The sequence below is a fragment of the Paramormyrops kingsleyae genome, chromosome 8 (genome assembly GCF_048594095.1).
Source record: "Paramormyrops kingsleyae isolate MSU_618 chromosome 8, PKINGS_0.4, whole genome shotgun sequence".
Classification (NCBI taxonomy): domain Eukaryota; kingdom Metazoa; phylum Chordata; class Actinopteri; order Osteoglossiformes; family Mormyridae; genus Paramormyrops; species Paramormyrops kingsleyae.
Genome location: NC_132804.1, coordinates 30,176,047 through 30,197,169, shown reverse-complemented (window position 1 = coordinate 30,197,169; position 21,123 = coordinate 30,176,047). Strand labels below are relative to the sequence as shown.

General features: G+C 43.6%; 1 protein-coding gene across 1 annotated transcript; it reads left to right on the top strand.

The window, feature by feature from the left end:
• The first annotated feature begins 11,901 nt into the window (after window positions 1–11,901).
• On the top strand, window positions 11,902–20,676 carry prelp (proline/arginine-rich end leucine-rich repeat protein). The gene is made up of 3 exons (XM_023832397.2): window positions 11,902–12,183; window positions 18,425–19,455; window positions 19,742–20,676. The coding sequence occupies exons 2-3, from the start codon at window positions 18,435–18,437 to the stop codon at window positions 19,909–19,911; spliced, it is 1,191 nt and encodes a 396-aa protein (XP_023688165.1). The 5' UTR covers window positions 11,902–12,183; window positions 18,425–18,434; the 3' UTR covers window positions 19,912–20,676.
• Window positions 20,677–21,123: the final 447 nt, after the last annotated feature.

Genomic DNA, 21,123 nt, shown 5'->3' with positions numbered 1-21,123 from the left:
GCATCAGTACCTGGCACGTTATTTAAAACATTTAGGGATTTAAACTGTACCCCGGGGGGTACGGAAATTTCTTAGGGCATATTATCTGAATGTGTGCAGGTGAAACATAAGGCAGGATCACAGTAGATGTGTCTCCTGAGGACCATGATTTGCAGCAGAAAATACTGTCTCTTGAATAGCTTCAGAGACGTTAATGTCAAGGCTGAACCATGCGTGGCATGAAAGTGACATTTGCAAAAGTTTCTGTTATAAAGTCAGTGTAAAAAACCCATGTTATTCCATGAATCACTGAGATAAACATTTTGTACAGCCACATCTTACACATACTTGGCAAAGGGCTCCAAAAACACTTCATGATTTACAGCGTGTCTGCTTCTCGGCTCTGCTGTGAATTTCATCGTTAAGCGGTTGAGTTGTCCTCTCTATATCAGCATTATTGTTGTGCTCTCTTCATCATGTTAGTAAGTAATTTCCAGTTGTTTTGAGACCATATACAGCTTTTCAGCTAGTTTGTTGATACAGTATAAACTTTGAAAAGCATAACTTTGATGCAACCTAATAAAACATGCAGGAAATGGGACATTATGTAATTGGTCTCTGACATAAATAGGTTAACAGTGAATGATTAATGTGGCCTGAGATCTAAAACATTCGGTTTCATTCCGGCCGCTGGCTGTTTTGATTACTGGTTATTTTGTTGTCCTCTGAATTGCGTTGCCCTGTTTCAGAGTGCGGACACAGCAAGGTTAACTAGCACATATGTGAATGGACCGTCTGTAGACATCTACAGAGTGATGCTTTTGCCCAGATAGTCCCTGGAGATTCATCCATATCCGGCCACAAGTTTCTGAGCACACCATATGGAAAAAACAGAGACACTGGTGTTTTGATGAAGCACGGAGTGAGACCACGTGGATCCAGAGACGATAGAAACAGGTCTCACCATCTGCGCCAAGGCCTGAGAAATTCTGTGCTATGTCCAAGTCTCCATTTCCAGTGGCTGGTCAATGTTCTGCATTGTGGAAGAACACATAAGACATTCTCAGTTCCAGCAAATGACTTTCATAGACGATCATTTTCATTCCTTGGAAGAAGTTCTTCAAAACACATCTGAGATATGGAAGCCTGGTCCAGGTCTTGCATACTTCCAAAACACCCTTAAACCTGACATGGGCAAGAGAAGGATGTGAGAACCTCATTACCCCATTATACTGACAGGTTGTTAAATCTAGACCTCAGCCTTCTTGCAGGAGCTCTCAGGCGTACGTCTCAGACACAAAGTACAGCGGCATTCTGTCTTTTGACAACATTAATCCCATTTACAAAGACAGGACTTTAACCTCAACATAAATCCATTCACCAGGCCTTTTAAGAGGCCATGATCACAAATGGTTGAATGTTTTAATTAAATAACCCTAATTTTAGGGGATATGTGGTGGTTTATTTATTTGTTTGATATCATAATAATGCAGGTACACCATTTACTGCTGCAGAAGTAATATTACCCAATCATCCATCCGTCCATCCATCTATCCATCAATCTTCTACCGCTTTTCCGTGTCGGGTTGAGGGGGCAGCAGTCTAAGCAGGGAAACCCAGACTTCCCTCTCCCCAGCCACTTCATCCAGCTCCTCTGGGGGAATCCCGAGTCGTTCCCAGGCCAGCCGAGAGACATAGTCCCTCCAGCGTGTCCTGGGTCTTCCCCGGGGCCTCCTCCCAGTGGGACATGCCCGGAACACCTCACCAGGGAGGCGTCCAGGAGGCATTCTAATCAGATGCCCAAGCCACCTCATCTGGGTCCTCTCGATGGGGAGGAATAGCGGCTCTACTCTGAGTCTCTCCCGAATGACTGAGCTTCACACCCTATCTCTAAGGGAGAGCCCAGTCACTCTGCGGAGGAAACTCATTTTGGCGGCTTGTATTCGCGATCTCGTCCTTTCAGTCACTATCCACAGCTCATGACCATAGGTGAGGGTAGGAACATAGATCGACTGGTAAATCGAGAGCTTTGCCTTTTGGCTCAGCTCCTTCTTCACCATGACAGACCGATGCAGCGCCCACATCACTGCTGATGCCTCACCGATCCGCCTGTCGATCTCCCGCTCCATCCTTCCCTCACTTGTGAACAAGACCCCAAGATACTTAAACTCCTCCACTTGGGGAAGGACCCCCTCCCTGACCCGGAGAGAGCATTCTACCCTTTTCCGGCTGAGGACCATGGTCTCAGATTTGGAGGTGCTGATTCTCATCCCTGCCGCTTCACACTCGGCAGCGACCTGCTCCAGTGAGACCTGAAGGTCACGGTCCGATGAAGCCAACAGAACCACATTATCTGCAAAAAGCAGAGCCCTAATCCTGAGGTCACCAAACCAGACACCCTCAACGCCCTGGCTGCACCTAGAAATTCTGTTCATAAAAGTTATGAACAGAATCGGTGACAAAGGGCAGCTCTGACGGAGTCCCACCCTTACCGGAAATGAGTCTGATTTATTGCTAACAATACAGACTAAGCTCTGACACCGGTCGTACAGGGACCAAACAGCCCTTATAAGGTAGCCTGGCACCCTATACTCCCGGAGCACCCCCCACAGGAATCCCCGAGGGACACGGTCGAATGCCTTCTCAAAGTCCACAAAACACATGTAGACTGGTTGGGCAAACTCCCACGCTCCCTCCAGGACTCTGCCGAGAGTATAGAGCTGGTCTACTGTTCCACGGCCAGGGCGAAAACCACACTGCTCCTCCTGAATCCGAGATTCGATAATCCGACAGACCCTCCTCACCAGGACCCCTGAATAGATCTTACCAGGGAGGCTGAGGAGTGTGATCCCCCTATAGTTGGAACACACCCTCTGGTCCCCTTTCTTGAAGAGGGGGACCACCACCCCGGTCTGCCAATCCAGAGGTACTGCCCCTGATGTCCATGCGATGCCGCAGATGTGTTTCAACGAGGACAGCCCTGCAACATCCAGAGTCTTGAGGAATTCCGGGTGGATCTCATCCAACCCCGGGGCTCGGCCACCAAGGAGATTTTTAACCACCTCAGTGACCTCTGCCCCAGAGATAGGCGAGCCCACCCCCAAGTCCCTCATTGGAAGGCGTGTCGGTGGAATTGAGGAGGTATTCCTTCCACCGACCCACAACGTCCCGAGCTGCGGTCAGCAGTGCACCATCCCCACCATAAATAGTGTTGATGCTGCGCCACTTTCCTGCCCTGAGCGGCCGGATGGTGGACTAGAATCTCCTCGAAGCTGTCCAGAAGTCGTTCTCCATGGCCTCGCCAAACTCCTCCCACACCAGAGTTTTTGCCTCCGCGACCACCAAAGCCACATTCCATTTGGTCCGCCGGTACTCATCGGCTGCCTCTGGATTCCCACAGGCCAAGAAGGCCCGATAGGACTCCTTCTTCAGCATGACGGCATCCTTCACTGCAGGTGTCCACCAGCGGGTTCGGGAATTGCCGCCACGACAGGCACCGGCTACCTTATGGCCACAGTTCCAGTCAGCCGCCTCCACAATGCAGGCGTGGAACATGGCCCATTCGGACTCAATGTGCCCCGCCTCCCCTGGGACATGGGCGAAGTTCTGCCGGAGGTAGGCGTTGAAGCTCCTTCTGACAGGGGATTCCGCCAGATGTTTCCCGGCTTCCTCCCCTACCAGTGGAGCCAACCCACCACCAGGTGGTGATTGCTTGACAGCTGGGCCCCTCTCCTCAAGAGAGTGTCCAATACATGCAGTCGCAAGTCCGATGACATGACCACAAAGTCGATCATTGAACTGTGGCCTAGGGTGTGCTGGTGCCAAGTGCACATATGGACACCCTTATGTTTTCAATATAGTGTTCATTATGGACAATCCATGGCGAGCACTTTAGTACAATAACAAAACACCACTCGAGTTCAGATCGGGGGGGCCGTTCCTCCCAATCACGCCACTCCAGGTCTCACTGTCATTGCCCATGTGAGCATTGAAGTCCCCAATCATTAAAAAGCAAATGGAGTGTGTCTTCTTGCCATCTGAGGAACTTTATTTCAGCTGGTTATATAAATACATACAATACTGTGCAAAGGTCTTAGGCTGTCAAATAAAAATGTTTAAAGCTCTTTATCTAGGTTGAAAGTATACATTAGCTTATGTACAAATTAACATTAGAGCATATGCAAATTAACAGTAATACAATAATATTTCTTCTGTGCTCCAAAAAGTTACTGATATCCAGTTGGATGCCGCTTCAGTTCCCAAACCTCTGCTTAAGGGCACCCCAGCCATTCTATGTATTCATTAAATTTTACCATCAGCTCCACTGGCGTGCACAGATAGAGACGAGGTGGTGCTGAAGCACTTGCCCTTTTGCCCTCAGTCCAAAAAAGAGCCCTTTTGAAAGACGTGATTTTTTTTTTTTTTTAAAGCTGCGCGATTTAAAAAGGTGTGAAAATAATGGCTTGATTTGTGCCCCTTCTTCAAAGACACCCGAACCCTGTCGCTTTTTCACTGTCACCGTGTCACGTGAACACGCTTGCAGTTCATTTGTTGTGAGGCGTGTAGCAGCGGCATGACATAGGACTACTTGGAGTAGGCATAGTAGGCTAACTATAGCGACTGGGAGCCACGGCGGACAACACGGCAGCTCTTTCCCTTCCCAACCAGTCAGGTAACCCATGAATCGAGTGAAATTATTCTGTTTGCCCTCTAAGACCAACCTGCAATTGTTTTGTTGTGAAGTAGCCTGTCAGAAACTGCACATGACAAACTTTGCCAGCTTGCCCCCTCCATCCATCCATATGGATAAACAAAAAAACGACACATTTAAAATGTAACCTAAACCATTTAGGCAACCCCACTCTCCATCAATTCCGACCTTTTTGCATACACTATTGAAAATATCACGTTATGCTATAGGCTACATGCCGTTAGGCAGAGGGCTCTTTTGAGCCCATTTTTCGTTACAAATTTTAGGATGATCTCACGGAAATCTGTGAATAAATACAAAGTTTTCAAACTGAAGTCAGTGACATCACACTTTTTAGAGATGGAACTGCAGAAAAACCTAAAACCTTGACATGATTATGAATAATAGAATTATGGACGTTTCTCCGTTTTTGTGGATTAGCCTTTCCATAACTAACGTCAACTACTGTCCTACTTTGGTAAGATTGAAATTAATGTCTTTGACTGTCTTTAGTAGGTGTCTCCTGTGAGAAAGTTAGAACACCGTCCAACTGTCTAAAGATGCAGTCTTTAGCCTAACTGGTTGTTACTGACTCAGCGATGCTCGCAGACATTTACGCACTGTGTTGTGACCTGATTGTGACAGAACAGTGACGTTGTTATTGGTAGTTTGAAGGGTACGGTGTTGGGGGTGTATGTTAAAAGATTTGAGAAGCACTGGTTAGACATGTTAATTTTTTTTGGTGTAACATATTGGCAACATTAACACATTAATTTGCTAAAGGAAAAATAGGCAGTTCCCAATTGCCTGTGAAAACGACCATTCTGCCCTGTTCTTGTAATGACCACAGTCAGTCTTATTCGTTCTCATACATTTTGGTCTATTTTTAGAGAATGTTTTGAAATAAAAGTCAAATTGCATTTAACCTGTGCGTTTTTTTTATTATAAAAAGAAAAGGTTTTCCACATATGCAAAAAGTGCCCTTTTTTCCCCCTGGAGCACTTGCCCCCCAAAATGTCTGTGCACGCCACTGATCAGCTCAATGAAATGATGAATTTAATCAATGAAATAAATCAATGAAACACTGATTAGCTAAACAAGGTTGGGGTAATGGTCAAGTCAAAAAACACATTAGTGTATTGGACAGTGTAAATACTGGGGTTATTTAAGAAGTTTTGAAATTGTTAAGCTGACACATTTTGACAGATATATTATTATAGTTTAATCATAGTTTAACACCAACATGATGATCATTTAAACCTTGATGGTCTAAGACCTTTGCAAAGGACTGTACACAGTGAACTGGCCATTCGAATAGTACGCATGAATTCCGTACAGGTTATGCTACCTGGCTGGCAAACAGATTTATGGGCCAAGTGAGGCAGTCAGTTTACCTCTCCTTGAGAGCTCACAACATCAACGCTACAGTGAAGGATCCAGCAAGTGCTTCTGATGGCTTTAATCAAGAATGCGCCTGATGCTCGCCATGTGTGAGGCAGAAATAGGCTGGGAGAGTGTTCTTCCAAACCTCTGCAGAATAATTAAACCCACTTACACTTAATGCCACCAGTCGTATTACAAGACTCATTTGCTGATTCTGCAGTAGTTGCTTCTGTATCTTGTATTGCGCTGTTTTACAGGTTATGATTCGCTACACAAACAGAAATTCTATCCACAGAATTTGGGAAGTGTGCTCGTCATGTAAGCTATCCCCTCAAACAAAACAGGCTGATGAATCATGTGCTACTTCTTTACTGGTAGTCCACAGATAACTCACAGCCCCTGGCAGGTCTTCAAAATGAAAATTCTGAAGCTAGAACAGACCTATTCCTCAAGTGGTCAATGGCAGTCTTTATAGCTCCTATGCTGTCAAATCTGAGAAACGATGTTGTTTATTTAGGAAGGGTGGTAAAGTCATTACGGGACCATGTGACAGAGTCATTCCGGTTTTCCTCTTTTCCATGGGACATCCCAAGTGGAATGGCATCTTGTAGAGCAGTCAAGCAGGGCCGCAGCAGATTTCTCTGTGGGGATATTTTGTATGAGACAGAAACATGAGGCCGCACTCTTCCATGAGGTCATCCCAGTCTGCAGTTCATCTTTCAAAATGGATCGACTCAAGCTGTGAATTACAAACAGAAGGGTTGCTCCCAGACAGTGTTCTCCAAAGTCCTCCATCAACTATCAACCGCTGTGGACTGGAAGAGGAGAGTTTTTCTTTCGTAAGAAGGAATTTTGACCACTTTGTTTTGTATTGGGTTAATAGTTAGTTTAGTCTGCAGTGAGTCACCTCAGATATCCTGAGGCACTGTACTGCCGACACCTGTTCTGTTGCTCTGACCCCTGGGGTGACGAGATGCAATGGTCAGATCCCTTTGTTTATAAGTACTTACCAGTTCATTATATCAATTTATCAAGAGTCGAGTCGAAGTATAGTACAGCATCAAGCTGCTTTTATGTCAGATATTTATATTATATATAAATTATATCATTTATATATAATATAAAAAGTTTATAAATGCATTTTTAATAAACTTGTGTCAATCACCAGCAAAGCATTTTGAGTTGCATTTGAGTTGTTTGAAAGGTGCTAAATAAATGAAGTTTGAATGATTAATGGCTCTAACAAAAGTTGCTGTTTGATAAAGAGATTCCAGTAATTTAAAAATCATCATTAATGGCCCCAATTCATTGTCCAGGGTATGATTAGCACTTCAGTCAACACAAATAGACAATCGAAAGTGTATATTTATTCAGAATATGAGTGTCAAAGGGTTACGTATAGTAATAATAATGCAGGCCGTATATCAAAGGCTTATATGACAAGTAACAAGTGAAGAACACCCAAATAACCAAGCCTGAAGTCATTTATTGTGTCTAAAGCTGAAGTTCTACCCAATTGGCATATTTGGTCTAAACAGAGTTGGAAAGATGAATTAAACTATAGAGCAATTGGCATTCCAGACGCCTGTAATCTTTTCCGCACTCAGAAGTCATCAGCATCAGTCTATTTTCTTAATCTTCATTCCTCCCTACAGCACTGATGTTATTCACGAAGAAGTCCTCAGTATTTTTCTGTTGAAAAAAATATTTTCCATGGTGAGAAATTCATCCTGTCTATCAGCTATTGCCTTTATTCAGAGCAGAGACTGTTTTCAAACCTGTCTAACATTGCAACATAAAGTCTGCTAGTGATCTTATGTTAGATATACTGTATGTTAGCTTAAAACATCAAAACCTGTGCCTTTCAGTACATTTATAATTTCAATTTTTTTTGTAATATTTAGACTAACAAGACCATAAGACTCTTATTCCATAAGTCACAAGTATTTATTAATTACAAATTGTAGTAATTCTCTGGAATAGCATTATCAAAAAGCATGTTTACTCAATGTTTCCTTCATTTGTTGATGGAGACAAGCCGTTTATGATGTCATGAGAAGCATAAACACATGTGGAATGAGTTAGCAGGAGCAGATAAAGTGGAGAGGAGCGGGTACGGGAGCAGGCCCCAGTGGGATTATAATTACACAAAGCATGACGTCAGCACTGGAGCAGGCCTGCGACCCGGCAGCGAACCACCGAGGGAGAGAGGAGCGGGTGCGGGAGCAGGCCCCAGCGGAATCATCATTACACAAAGCATGACGTCAGCACTGGAGCAGGCCTGCAACCCGGCAGCGAACCGCGGAGGTAGAGAGGAGTGGGTGCGGGAGCAGGCCCCAGCGGGATCATCATTACACAAAGCATGATGTCTTCACTGGAGCAGGCCTGCGAAATGCTGAGGGGGAGGAGGAGTAGGTCATGGGAAAAGCTGCCCCACTGTGCAGGCCTGCTGCGGGCACTGCTGGACCAGGCTGCTAATCTACCTGGAACATTCAAACGTGTTTGTGACACTTGATTTTGTCACATTAATTATGATCTTAAGACAGATGTGAAATCGGCAGAACTGTTATGTTTATACCTACAAAATCAGCAGTACAGTAAATGTATCAAGGTTACTGCAATTTACCGGTACGTGCCAGAAATTTCTTTCAAGTAGTTCGTCATGGGACACTGGTCACTGGGACCACACATGCAGACAGGCATCTGCTTGCCAAACTAGACTCTGTCCGCATCTTCTGATGAGTCAGAATCCTGATTGTTGTAAAGCTAAATAAGCTAAAAACTGTGCAATACCGTGCAAAGCCTTCATACATGTACCATAAAAAAACATCAATAATAATTGCAGAAATGAATGGTGCAGCAAAGCAGATTTTCTGTTATCAGCAATTTTAGAATCAGCACTTTTCTACTATCTTGGAGGCGCCAGAAAGCCTGAACAATTGAATCATTGCAGCCTTTCATGCTGTAAATGACTCATGGGGACGCAGAAAGCACAGCAGATTATTCCGCCTCGACAGCAGCCGCACTTTTGGGCTCTTCAGAACAAAACATCTGCGACCCTGGAACTGCGGGAATTGGAAGGTTCCAGATCATTCCAACAACATAAGAGAACAGGATTCCACAGTCATGCTGTAACAATTTCTAGATAGATTTTTGCAATGATATTTCTAAAGGGGAGAGCAGAAGCATCTTCCAAAATTATTTCAATGCACTGTTTATTGTGAATTGTGTTGTTTTAACTTATGTTAATAAGTAAAAAAATATTATTTCAGTGTTGCAATTCCACACAATTCTTTGTTTTAATTTGTGTGCAAACATTTTCATGTACTTCTTCTCATGGCAAACACCTTATTCTAATTACCCACCTGAACACTGTTTGCTTGTGTGTGTGTGTGTGTGTGTGTGTGTGTGTGTGTGTGTGTGTTGGGGGTCGGGTGGCTCAAATCCTGTGGCCAGCAAAGTTATTTCAGAGTTGGGCCCCTGATCAAGGCCCTTAACCCCCCATAGCTAAAACTGCCTTGCCTTCTCAAAAAAGTCTATGGAACGATTATACTTCATTGATCCCCATGGGGAAATTCTCTTTTCACTAACCCCATCATGTTCTCCATAGGCGAGAGCATGATGTTTCCACAGCAGTACACAGGGAGCCGGGGGTTAAGGGCCTTGCTCATGTGTGCAGAAACATGCTGAGACTGGGCTTGAACCAGCAACCACACGGAGCCTCAGCCCACTGAGCCACACACATCGGATGTTATACAGACCAAACTAATCTAGCAAATGTCCATGGTATAAAACAGAAGGGCAGAGGCACCATGCAATAGTGTGTGAATAGGAAAGTGAATTCCCTCAGTGACTCTGTGTAAACATTGATTTACAATACATTCTGAGTGGTGATTTGTGGGAAATGGCCCTTTGGAAGCGATGAGAACATCCACTGGGATGGATGGACAAACGTGTGGGTCGCCTTTGGAGGTGGCACATGCTTCATGTGGAAGCTACAGTAACTGCACCTTTAGAAAAAAACATTCACACATTACTACAGCTGTCATCTATAATGCATTGTAGATATCTGCATAAGGCATTATGATGGTCGGTATAAGAATTAATAAAGGAGAGTCATATTGAGAGTCATAAGGCATTATAGTGTTGATTATAATACTTAATAAGCTCCAAGGAATCACTATAGATACCTTCATAATTAAGTGCAAAGCATCCTTAATGTTTATACCCACCATTATAATGCATTATGAAGGTATCTATAGTGCATTATAGATGAGAGATTCATAAGGCAGTGATAATGCATAATAAACATGCCTATAATGTGTTATGCCTTTTTATAAATAATTATGCCCATTTTTAATGCTTTATGAATGCATTATGAAGTGTTATGAATGTGGTCATAGGTTCTGATAGACGTAGCATTCATAGAACTGTTATCAAAAAATTATTATGCAAAAAATATTGGTGCCTCATTGAAGCTGCCCCATGCCTTGTGCTTCATGTGATAGGTACCAGACCCCCATTACTCCACACTTGATAAGTGGGATGGATGGATGGATCAGGATGGATGGATGGATGGATGGATTAAGCAAAAAGTATTTAGTGAATAAGAAGAGTTGTTTGACTGTAGGATGACACTTAACCCTGGCTAAGATGTTGGAAAAACTGAGTGTGTAACAATAACTATTTATGATTGAAACATGGCAACATCCTGGATGCAAACATCACACGCAGCTTGAATTGTTGCATCACTAATGCTGCTTGCTGTTTGGGGGAAAAGTGCTCAGCTTGCCATGGAAATACGTGATCGATGGTTTATTCGGTAACAAAAGCAAAATGGTGGTGATGGTTTCCACCTTGTAACAGCTGCTGTTTAGTTCTGACACACAGATTCCGGCCAGACAGAAAAGCCTCTCAGGAAGCTGGTTCCCTTTTCCCATCAGAAAAAAAACAGCGCAGCATAATTAACAGAGACACAGGGGATGGCCATGGAAAATGTTACCGAGATCGCTACACAACTCCGACTCATAGCAAAGTGCTGGGGATAACGTAATCTCTCCCCAGCGATTAGTCAGACAAGAGGCAAGACACGGGGGTCTTGGCAAACATGCACATCTTTGTGTGCTTTTCTGGTAGGTCTTTCCTGGGCACTACAGGACACGGATAATCCTCTAAATGAGATTTATTGTCAGATGGAAGTTGTGGGGCTGAAGGGTAGATGTGAATAAGAGATTAGCAATGTATGCAACTACTAACAGAATGCCAAGATAACTGCTCATGCATTGTTTGCTGTATATATAAAAAGTCTAATATATATAATAAACTTTTTACATTATATATATATGAGTTTAACTATATGGGAGTATATATTCTGTATTTGAGCAACCAGCGCAGCACATGTTATCCCTTCATACATCTCTAGTTGTAGCCCCCAACGGAATTTGTCACTAATGTGCTTAAACATCAGGCTTTGGATCTCACCCAGCATGAGGGGGGGCTTGGGCAGAAATAATGTCCCACCCTAGAACCCTCAATGCTCTTCTTTTTAGCCTGGCCTCTGTGGCAGAGCAGACAGGATTATGAGGGTTTCTGAGGACACAGTGCTTGCAGGAACACAGTAGATGACATGGAATCAGTTCTCCAAGCCCCTGTGCTCAGGAGAAAAGATTCAGTGCCCCTCACGCTCGGACCCCAACAAGATGGAGCGTTCCTCTGCAATGAAGCGGTGCCCTGGCTGGAGAAACCCAGAGGGTGCGATTCATCAGCTGGAGCAGCCAAGAACGGAGCACAGTGCACTGCACCTTCTGATCACTGTCCCACTCCAGGCTGAGCTCCGGAAAACACGGTTCAGTCACATCGCCTCCCGCTGCAGAGGGGTGGCCATGCATATTAAAACTAACACGCTTTTCCTGGGCGTGCGATGAAGGCAGGACTGCTGACCTTCAGAGGAAGGATCTGTGAGGAAAAGGGATCCAATAGGCACACAGCTCCACTCGAGGAGGAGAAGGAGACTCAGAGGACAAGAGAGGGAGGGAGAACCTGAGGAGCCTTTCAGAGAGAGAGAGAGAAAGAGAGAGAGAGGGAGAGAGAGAGATTGTCGCTTCATTAAGGAGGCCCGGTACCAGCTGCAGGTAAGGGGCTCAGATTTTTGTTCCTTTTTACCTGGATGCTTAAGGTGGGGAGTGACCCCATGACTTTGGAGGTAAACCTGGTTCTCTAAGGCAATAAACCATACCTGTGCGATTCTATAGAACGGGTCTGCCAGCACACTGTCCTTCCAGTGTGTCTGCGCTGCGCTCGGCGCTTCGTGAACATGTCGTTTCATCCGAGTAACACCTTTTAAAAGTTAAAAGACCAAATTTAGTGTTTTTTCGATGAGTTTTTGAATTGCTTTTCTTTTAAAGCATACTGAGAAACACAGACACCCACAGCACTAAAAAAGTCTCTTAATATGATTAGTTTTAGCTGGGACAAGAATTCATAGTGTTCACAGATCCGACTCCGTTCGTGACGGGATGTTTTCACCGCGCTTGATCAGATCCGTGCGTATCAGGAATCCGACAGTGAGCCAACTCACTGAGACCCATAACAAACACCATCATACTTGTATAATTCTATCATTTATTCCACTTTCCTGAGACTTAATGAAGTGTGATGGCAGGGATGTAAAATTCAGCTGCAAATAGAATGAAACGGAATGAAGATGCAGATATTGACTTTTGCATTTTCCTTCACATTTACACACCTTTACTGCATCTGCTGATATTTATATATCACTATTGAAGGATGTAGTCTCAGGATTTGTCACATTAGGGTGTACATTGCTGTATGAATGTATATAGCTATTTATGTATGAAGCAAATGCATCTATTTAGGAAAAGCATAACATACATGTAATAGAAATCAACAGGCAGACTTGTCAATAAGCAGTTCATGCATGCCATATATGATTTGTATTACAAAGATAATCAGGGGTCGGGTGGCTGCTTTACTTATCAGCTTTCTTGTTCTCAGTCGCAGAGTATTGCTATACTGTAAATAATTTTGGTAACATTTTACTTGAGGGGCCACAATTAATGTAATTGTACACTCTTACTTAATGTATTAATTAACCAGAAACTAAGTGCTAGTTACATACTGATCCCATATTCATTCATCATTAATCAATCATGTGTTTCATGCAGAAATGTTCAAAAAATGCTACAGTTTTTTTCACTGAGATTTAAAACATCAGCCCTCCTGTTTCAGATCTGTAATGTTTATCTGCTGTATTACACTGATTAGCAGACGGAAAACGTATACAGATACCTGAAGTGTAACAACAGAACCCCCCCACAATGTTTGCATAGAAGATTCATAAGCAGCCTGTTATTACCAAAATCTACTGAAACCCAAGATGTTTTCATTTAACTGGATGTCCGGCTCTGCCAGTTCACTATGGCTCTGCTGTAGTATATTAGAGCAATGGAAAAATCCACTCTGCAGACATACTTTGGATCTCATGCAAGGAAAAAAAAGTGAAATAGAAGCAAATCTGCGCCAAGGAATGTGATCAGTTTGGGCTAAAGTCAGACCTGTCTTTCTTATTCTTTTTCAATGACATGTAACCTGACTTTTTGAGTCTTTGTATCATAAATCATTTACCAGATATTACAACAACTAAACTTCTCATCCTTACATTTAACAAACAAAAACAAAAGCTACGAGAGGAAGCTTTGATTGCTAGGTTATAAGTAGTAGAGTGCATTATGTTTGTTTTTATAAAAAAACAGCAATCTGGTCTCTTACATCCTCATGATGCAAAGTATATAATGTGTAATTCTTGGAACACAGAGTCGCCACGTTTAATTGTCCAGACATGCTTTTTAGCTACTCTGTGTTGCTTGAGGTTCCTTGGCACGCAGACACACGCAGACACACACAGACACACACACACCCACTGACGTACACACAAGCGCATGCCATAGAAATAAACAAGTCCTCCAATCCTCAGCCTCCATGCCTTCCTGACAAGGCAGCTGTCACTCAGCCAGCGAGCCAAAGCCAAACATCTGCAGATCACCCCGTCCCGCCCTCCTAGGCCGCCACAACCCTGGCTTTGTGTGAGACCCACTGCTGCACAAATACCTCCTCTGCAGCTGCTTTTATTAAGATATTATTATGTGCTTGAGCTCCATCATTCAGCTACAGGTTTGTAGCTATGGTATTGTATTTTGCCTCTAGTTGCCCTCTGGTCCAGACAGTACCCCCTACTGGTGGAAGCAGTGTTTTTTTTCAGTCCAGCATCATTCAAATTTCCTTCTGTGGATGGGCATCACAACCAGGGTGCAGGTTTGCCTTCTGTGGTGCCCAGGAGAGATCTCAGACCCCTCTATAAAGGATGGATGGATGGATGGATAGAAGGATGGATGGATGGATGACTGTCTACTGTAGCTTTATAACTGAAAATTTATGGAGGTAGGATGGAAAAACATTTGACCCAGTTACTCCTAGTAGAGAATGACTAAAAGTCAAGTGTGGCAGCTAACAAGGGACGTGATTATCTATCATTCTTGGGCCAAACGTCTGAGGGAATGTCTGGGATCATTCATTGAGGAGAACATAAATGACCTCATAACTTCTTAACGGTCCATTTATCAGATGCTGTGAAACTCAAAGCTAGCTAAACTGGCTAACAATGCCGGACCTATTCTTTAGCATGACTACAAATTAATTAAATGAGGGTCAGAACAGGGGCGTAGGAACCAAGGAGACCTGTACCTCTAGTATTTCATTTGGCGTCATTCATCCCCCATATAAATAGACCTTTGCCTTTATGTTATTAACTTCTGTCCCCCCCCCCCCACCCCCCCAATGTCAAACTGTCTCCTTCATTATTGGCCAGGAAGACACATTTCTGGCAAGGACACCTATGCTTGTTGCTAATAGCGATGGGGGCTTTGAAAAACCAACACAGTCTGAGCAAGCAAAGCTACCGGTGTTAAATCCCTTCAAGTCCTTGTAACACTGACTGCTGCACTTTACATTTTCACAGCTTAGCGGCTGCTCGCAAAGGTTTTACAAGCAAACTTGATATTTATTAAATTAACTATTTAAATTGTCAAGAATTTCTTAAATATTTGGATGTTTTTCCAGATTCAAGGTCACGATAAGATGAGTGAGAGTGAGCAAACCCATCGGACTGGGGGGGTGAGGCGGGGAGGTTGGGAGAGTAGAGGCTTGTTTTGGGAGGACAGCAAAGACGTCTTTAACACAAACAATGAGGAAGGAAACACGGAACTGTTGTGGAACAGTGTAAGGCAGGTCACAATGCGGGCTGAGGGCTTGGGGGTCTGCGGTGTGGGACACAAGAGCTCAGTCCTGTGAGGTTCCTAATGGGGCCCAGGTGAAGCAAATGAATGGGATCGTCACCTGACCTCGGTGTGGCCCGCGGCGTCCATGCACTCCAAGTCTTGTGGCCTTGTTTTGGAAACATCGTTACTGTAGCTACAGCAGAGGCTTGCTGTGTCGGGTACACAGAGAGGCCAGGCCGTGCGTGAAATGAATCTTCCTGTCACATGCTGATCTATGGCCAATCAGATTGGTCTATACAATGAATATTTAACCCATGAAGCCGCACCAGCAGTGAGATAATGACTGCCTCCAGTCTTATGATAAATCTGTTAATGACCCGGCCAGATGTGGACCTCCAGGGCTTGTCTGCACAGCCAGACAGGGACAGCAGCAAGAGGCCCCAGGAGGCACTATGCAGCCCCTGTTTTATGACTGAACCACCCCTCAACTGAAATCAACTGCCAAATAAAACATATATGAAAACATTAAGGGCACTACATTTAATTAACTGCTAGGATCAGCCTGAAAACCTAAGCTTTTGTTCTTGAAACATGAACAGCCAGTCACATAACATGCACATTTATTTCTATAAAACAAAAGAGCTAAATTACTATGTCAGTTTAATTACTGTTTCCTGGTTACAGTTTCAAAATTGTAATTAAATATATTGCATTATATTTACTGAGTTTTCAAAGTGATAATCCTACAGTCGTGGCCATAAGTTTTGAGAATGACACAAGTATTGGTTTTCATTGTTTGCTACTTCAATGTTTGTAGATCTTTTTGTCAGATGTGTCTGTGGTATACTGAAGTATAATTACAAGCATTTCATAAGTATCAAAGGCTTTTATTGACAGTAACATTAAGTTTATGCAAAGAGTTAATATTTGCAGTGTTGGCCCTTCTTTTCTTGACCTCTGCAATTCACCCTGGCATGCTGTCAACTTCTGGGCCAAATCCTGACTGATGGCAGCTCATTCTTACATAACCAATGCTCAGAATTTGTGGGTTTTTGTTTGTCCACCCGCCTCTTGAGGATTGACCACAAGTTCTCAATGGAATTAAGGAATCAGATTAAGGGATTAAGGTCTGGGGAGTTTCCTGGCCATGGACCCAAAATGTCGATGTTTTGTTCCCTGAGCCACTTAGTTATCACTTTTGCCTTATGGCACGGTGCTCCATCATGCTGGAAAAGGCGCTGTTTGTCACCAAACTGTTCTTGGATGGTTGGGAGAAGTTGGTCACGGAGGACATTTTGGTATCATTCTGTATTCATGGCTGTGTATGAGTGAGCCCACTCCCTTGGCTGAGAAGCAGCCCCACACATGAATGGTCTCAGGATGCTTTAGTGTTGGCATGACACAGGACTGATGGTAGCGCTCACCTTTTCTTCTCCAGACAATCTTTTTTTCTGGATGCCCCAAACAATCAGAAAGGGGATTCGTCAAAGAAAATGACTTTACCCGTCAGTCCTCAGCAGTCCAATCCCTGAACCATTTGCAGAATATCAGTCTGTTCCTGATGTTTTTCTTGGAGAGACATGGCTTCTTTGCTGCCCTTCTTGACACCAGGCCATCCTCCATAAGTCTTCGCCTCACTGTGCGTGTAGATGCACTCACACCTGCCTGCTACCAGTCCTGAGCAAGCTCTGCACTGGTGGTGCACCGATCCTGCAGCTCAATTAACTTTTGGAGACCTTGTTGGACTGGTCCTGGCGCTTGATGGACTTTCTTGGGCGCCCTGAAGCCTTCTTCACAACAATTGATCCTCTCTTGATGATTCAATAAATGCCTGATTTAGGTGCAATCTTACTTGCAACAATATTATTGCCTGTAAAGCCATTTTTGTGCAAAGCAGTGATGACTGCACGTATTTCCTTGCAGGTAACCATGGTTAACAGAGGAAGAGCAATGATTTCAGGCACCACCCTCCTTTTAAAGCAGTTTCTCAACCCAGTCCTCAGCGAACCCCAGCCAGTCCACATTTTTGCTCCCTCCCAGCTCCCAGCGCACCTGTAGCAGCTATTTGGTGTTCCTGATTGGCTGGGAGCTGGGAGGGAGCAAAAACGTGGACTGGCTGGGGTTCGCTGAGGACTGGGTTGAGAAACACTGTTTTAAAGCATCCAGTCTGCTATTCCAACTCAATCAGCATGACAGAGTGACCTCCAGCCTTGTCCTCATCAACACTCTCACCTGTGTTAATGAGAGAATCACTGAAAATATGTCAGCTGGTCCTTTTGTGGCAGGGCTGAAATGCAGTGGAAACAGGTTTTTTTTTGGTTCATTTTCATAGCAAAGAGGGACTTTACAATTAACTGCAATTCATCTGATCACTCTTCAAAACAAACTGCCATCATAAGAACTGAGGCAGCAGACTTTGTCAAAATTATTTTGTGTCATTCTCAAAACTTTTGGCCAGTGCGGTACATTAGTCTAGCAGCGGTACTAGCAATCCTGAAATTGGTCACTAGGTGGCACTTGTGCATCAACCGAAACTCTGGCAAGGCCTGTTTATCATGACGGACTTTCAAACTGTGGTAGCCAATTTCATCCCACTGCAAGTAAGCTGGTGCATACTATGAAGTAAGCAAATACTTCAACAAAATTCAGTCAGTGTTTGCTTTTCGTCAAATTAGTGTGAGCATCGCAGCATGTCTAACATTTAAAAACATTTAAATGAAATGTTATGCAAAATATTTTCTTCAGAGGTGATTAGGGTGACTGTAAGATCGATCTCCTCTGTGTATTTAAAAAAATATTTTAAAGATATTTATGTCTGGTAAGTTAAAATCAAGCACATTAAAAGGTATTTATACATTCTCATTTTGTCTGACTGTATTACATAGAATCACAAACAGGGGGCGGCTCACAACTGACTCGACCAGGTTTTCAGACCCTTGCTTGCATTTGTTAACGCTATTGTTTGAACAAAGATTTAGCTGCCTTGGTGTGTGATGTTGCGTCTGATAATAACATATTTTCAGTGTATGATGCTGAAATTCAGGAGTAGAAATCTCACCTGTTTTTTCCTTTCCACTAGGACTAGGACCATGAAGGCTGGGTTTGGATATTATCTTCTACTAATCTTCTTGCTTCTTAGTGCAGTCTGGGCTCAGAGGCCAAGACCACGGCCAAGGCCGAGACCAAGTCCAACCAGAAAGCCTTTGCCCAGTGCTACCAGAAAGCCAGTGCCCAGTGCTACCAGAAGGCCAGTGCCCAGTGCTACCAGAAGGCCTGTTATCCCCGAGGTTGAGCCCTCAGAACCTACAGACTTTCCACCTCCAATTCTGGGCCCACCATCTATCTTCCCAGATTGTCCCCAGGAGTGCTTCTGCCACCCCTCTTACCCTGACTCGCTGAACTGTGAAAACCGGAACATCCGTCAGATCCCCTTAATCCCACCCCGCGTACAATACCTCTACCTCCAAAACAATTATATTGACGAGGTGACAGCCGAGCCATTCAAAAATGCCACCGAGCTCAAATGGGTTAACCTGGATAACAACCGTATCCGCAGGGTGGAGCGGCAAGTCTTTGAAAAGCTCCCCAACCTCCTGTATCTGTACATGGACAAGAACAACCTAAAGGAGGTTCCCAACAACCTGCCGGCAAGCCTAGAACAGCTGCGCCTCAGCCGCAACCAGATCACTAAAATCCCAACTGGCCTCTTCAACAAGATGGACCACCTGGTTTTGCTTGATCTGCACCATAACAAGTTGAGTGACAGTGACCTTGGCAAGAACGTCTTCAAGGGCTTGAGGAACCTAGTGCAGCTCAACCTGGCCCACAACATCCTACGGAAGATGCCTAGTAATGTTCCCCAAAATATCTACCAGCTATTCCTGGACAGAAACAACATCGAGGACATCCCTATGGACTACTTCAAGGATTTCCACAACCTAGCCTTCGTCCGACTTAACTTCAACCAGCTGAGTGACAGAGGCATCCCCAAGAGGGTCTTCAATGTGTCCAGCCTCCTGGATCTGCATCTGGCCCACAACAAGTTGAACTCTGTGCCCACTTTCAACATGCATTTGGAACACCTATATCTCAACAACAATAACATTGAAAGTAAGTCAAATCGTATTATTACTATACAAGATATATAACTTACTTTATGAACCACACAACTATGGCAGTCACATTTCTGACATATGTCATTATTGTTTATTATTAAAGAGTATTTTGGAGAACATTTGAGCTGGCCAAACTTCCCATACTAGTTTCATGTGGTATTGCGTAAATGCATAAGTAGGAATTTCTGTCTATATCGGTCCAAAAAGTATGAAGTATGAAGTACGGAAGTATGATTTACTAATCGGGCGTTTCTTAGTGCTGTCCCATGTCTTTCTTTCAGTGATTAACGGCACAGAGCTCTGCCCATTTCCTGTGATGTCCATTGAGCCCCATGACGAGAGCCTACTTCCCAAGCTGAGGTACCTGAGGCTGGATGGAAACCATGTGAGTCCACCCATCCCCCTGGATGTGATCATGTGCTTCAGGAACCTCAAATCGATCGTCATGTAGGGCGCCCCCCTAGCCCCTGCAGTGTGGCATCGACACACACCAATAGTCAGAGACGGGTCGTGTTTCCTTCTTGCTGTATTGGGTCTGTGGACGGAGCTTGAGACTTTCAAGAGGAGAGCACGAAACCAGAAGAAGGGCATATTTCTGTGCTAAAAGCAGGAATCTCTCTTGCTAAATTATTCACTATCAAAGCACAAATTGTATTATTTAGATATTAAAAAACAAAGCTAAATTTCCTGTTACTTTTTTATTGAGCATGGATGTACTTTCTGTTACCATATTACTTGTTTCTCGACATTTTGTTTTTGTAATGATGATGGTAATACAAAAAATGGGTGCAATAGACCTAAAAATAAAGGTACATTAACTGACATACTGTAAACATACAGAGTAGTTACGGTGACCGGCTGATTTGTACATATTCCTGATCTGTAAAGGCAGACTAAGGACAGAAATCCTGACTTGAAACAAAAAACTGAAAATGGAGAAAATCCTAATATATTTAAGCAGTTGGGCCAGAAATACATAAACACACGTGACTACCATGTAGTTGAAATGTCCTCAATGTACCTATGTTTTAAGGTACTTTGTGTAAAAAAAAAACAAAAAAAAAACAAAACATTTTTATCCTTGTTTTGTAAAAATAAGTTCTGTACAAATTAAATGTGTGATTCAGTTCTACATTTGCAAATACAATCTTGTCACTCTTTGGCATCTATTAGAACTGTATCTGTAGCTTTGTAAACAATAAAAAACTAAATTTGACGTTAGTTTTTGATGACTGAACCTGAAAGCGATTCATGAGAAGCAAAGCTGTTTTAAAGTTCTTGATGGGAATGAGTGAATATAAAAAAATATAACTTCTTGGGAGTAAGAAAAAGGCGTTATTTTGTTGTATACAGGATTTTTGGAATAATTAATCAAAGAATATATATTTCCATCCATCCATTTTCTGTACCCATTTGTCCTATTCAGGGTCGCGGGGGGTCTGGAGCCAGAGGCTACAAGCACGAGGCGGGAACAAACAAACATGCTTTATTTGCCATTTGCACAAGTTCAAGTACAGAATGTTTCTCTTCACTAACCCCATCTTGCTCTCCATATGTTTGGGGGTCACAGCGCAGTGTGAGCTAACGTGCAGCACCCCTGGAACTGGGCTTAAGGGCCCACAGCCATGTGACTGTCCTGCTGAGACCAGGGCTCAAACCAATG

Excerpts from the sequence above, each read along its gene's own strand:
- prelp (XM_023832397.2), top strand. The coding sequence starts at position 18,435 with ATGAAGGCTGGGTTTGGATATTATCTTCTACTAATCTTCTTGCTTCTT. Across the intron at positions 19,456-19,741 it reads CAACAACAATAACATTGAAA|TGATTAACGGCACAGAGCTC; the intron begins GTAAGTCAAATC and ends TCTTTCTTTCAG.